At 41.8% G+C, this 2,500-nt stretch overlaps 1 protein-coding gene across 1 annotated transcript in view; it reads right to left on the bottom strand.

Moving 5' to 3' along the window:
* The window catches only part of rfx4 (regulatory factor X, 4), a 29,922-nt gene that overhangs the window by 25,905 nt on the left and 1,517 nt on the right, over nucleotides 1–2,500 (bottom strand). The window contains exons 2-3 of the mRNA XM_063195929.1: nucleotides 1,646–1,732; nucleotides 1,095–1,155 (exon numbers count right to left, since the gene is read on the bottom strand). Of these exons, the coding sequence (XP_063051999.1) occupies nucleotides 1,095–1,155; nucleotides 1,646–1,732 (148 nt within the window). The remainder of the gene's footprint in view (nucleotides 1–1,094; nucleotides 1,156–1,645; nucleotides 1,733–2,500) is intronic.

Here is a 2,500-nt window from a genome sequence, read left to right as displayed (position 1 = left end):
GATGGAGAAGTTGCCAACTTACAGAGTCATAGCACCAAAGGGACTTCTCTCTGCAACCAGACATTAAGATTGCTAGTAGCTTTATTACTTCATCTTCTCCTTTCTGACTGAAGCTGTTCTGACAGATCATATTCAATTGCTGAGTTGGGATTCAATTATATTTTTATGCCACAGGACACTTAAATGTACATCTATAACACACATGCAACTGTTACACTCAACACTGCCAGCGGGTACAGATTTCCAATGTAATATTCTAGTCGAGACAACTGCTCTATTCTTGCTGAAAATCTCCTTGTTGTCCTTTGCTTAAAATTGCAGTAATTTGTTTTATTTATTGCTACAACTACAATACATGTTTATGTTGTAATATTGTGATTGTACATATGACACTCATCTACTTATGTGCCTTAAACACTTTTTCCATGTGAGGACCTTGTCTATGGTTAAATCTGTACACAACACATGAGTCTTTATTCCAATCGTTTCCAGTTTGGGTAGGGTCTGACTTCTGACATCAATAGAATTAAAGTTCCATTCTGTTTCAAATTTATACATGATCAACACTAATTGTCGTGAAAGAACATATGTGCCATCTTTTCAAAAACAGAATGTCTTGTGAATTGCTTTGAGTGCAAAGCCTTTAAGCAATTAAGAATGTAACATTTCAGTCATGTCTCCTCAATTAGCTGTCTGTTGCTGGTCACTCAATCCTCTTCCCAAACAGCACAAATGCCACTTTTCTGATCAGCTCATTGAAAACACCCGCTGGGCAGATAGCCAGAAAGATAGCTTTTCAACTGCAAAGTCTGACATGTTCACGGACTGTCAGCCACTGATATCACAAAAACAAAGCAACCATCCAACACAAAAAAGATGATTTCCATCAGTCTAACTGCTCTGTCACTCTCTCTCTTTTTTTTTTTTTTTTTGCAATATTCTCTATCCAACTACCAAGTAACTTCCACTACCCCCAACCCCACCCACCCCCCTCTTTGCCTTTGCCCCTCTCCATATGACTGCCTCAGACAGCCAGGCAGGACATTAGCATGTACAAGCACGAAACAGCCAGTGAATGTAAGATGGCCACTTACCACTGGAGAGTAGCCGGCGTGGAGTGACGCTTGCAGGCTCTGTTGTTCTCTTTCTCGTCATCTTGTGTAGGGGAAAGAGAGACACAGAATCAGCTGAACGAATCAAAATCATATAATCACCAGATATAAGCGGATAGCCCTGCTGGTCACATTTCTACACTAGAGGCTGATAATGCCGTGTTCACAACACAACACAGTACCAGTGCACAATACTGTTTCAGTTAAAGTTGTCTGGGGGTGACTTGCCTGATTAAACTATATACACATACTGTGTAGGCCTATAATTGGTACAATTCTGCCAACTTCAGGGAGACAGGTTAAGCACATCACTTGTCGGTTCACTTGTTGCAGTGAGATTAGGCCTATGGACTTTCTAATTGAAGCAGAATGAACATTTTCTAATAATAATGAAGCACACACCAGTCTTTTTTTCTCTCAAACATGTCATCTATACAAAATATCACATTTAAGTATGCCATGCAATACTTTGTTTTATTGTCCTGTTGTCTCTGTCTTTTTAATCTAATTGGACTGTGTTGAAGTGTTCTTACTCTCATCATTGGACATATTCCCCAGAGACGTGTGGCTGGAGTACCGCTTGCTCTCACTCTCATTGAGGCACCTCTCAATCCAACTCTCTACAGAGGGACGACAAAATTTGCTGGGTCAGATACAGTCGCAGGGGGTCAACACCTGATTCTATGGTAGCCTACTGTCGCGGGATTGAGGATGAACTCCCCAATTCAAACTAGAGCTCTATAATGTTTTTTTTTTCATTTTCATTCATTTATAACTTGGGAACTTCGCTATTACGGCAACAGTTGCATATCATCTCAGTGCAAATTCTGGGGAGTGCAGCTCCGGTGCCACCTTACAACCACTCAAACAGAAGGCCTAGTCCTACTACAGAAACCACGCGTATAAAATGTGGTCAGTATTACAATGCGCAGAGTACTTGTCTGCGACGAGTGAACTTGACAACCCATTTAAAGGTAAGAGAAGAATGGTCAAGAATGCACTGTGTGCGCTTTTGAACCAGTGTGTTCTCATCAGAACCGCAGGAATCCCACATTGTTCTGAGGGGCTTACTTGCGCGTATGTTCCCATGCGTTCTGTTCTGCGCCCTAGACGCGCGTTTGTGCGTGCCATTTTATTTTTTACAATTCACGGATCTGGTGTGACTGACTGGTGTTCTCTCAAGTGGTAGTAACACTGCTATGTTTGGCTAGACCACGGGCCTAACATATTCCCCGCACTGGCTGTGACAACTATTGCCATGGCAGCAGTTGCTAAGACAGACTGTAGGAGAAGCAACGGGTTCCGGTTGTGTCATCAGAGAAGGTTAAAGTTCAGAGGAGAAGTTTAGAGACTTTCAACTTTTAGTGGGTAAACCTTTGCAAAAACTA

The sequence above is a fragment of the Engraulis encrasicolus genome, chromosome 4 (assembly GCF_034702125.1).
Source record: "Engraulis encrasicolus isolate BLACKSEA-1 chromosome 4, IST_EnEncr_1.0, whole genome shotgun sequence".
Taxonomy (NCBI): Eukaryota; Metazoa; Chordata; class Actinopteri; order Clupeiformes; family Engraulidae; genus Engraulis; species Engraulis encrasicolus.
Note: the sequence above shows the minus strand (reverse complement) of the source record. Positions and strands in the feature narration are given on the sequence as shown.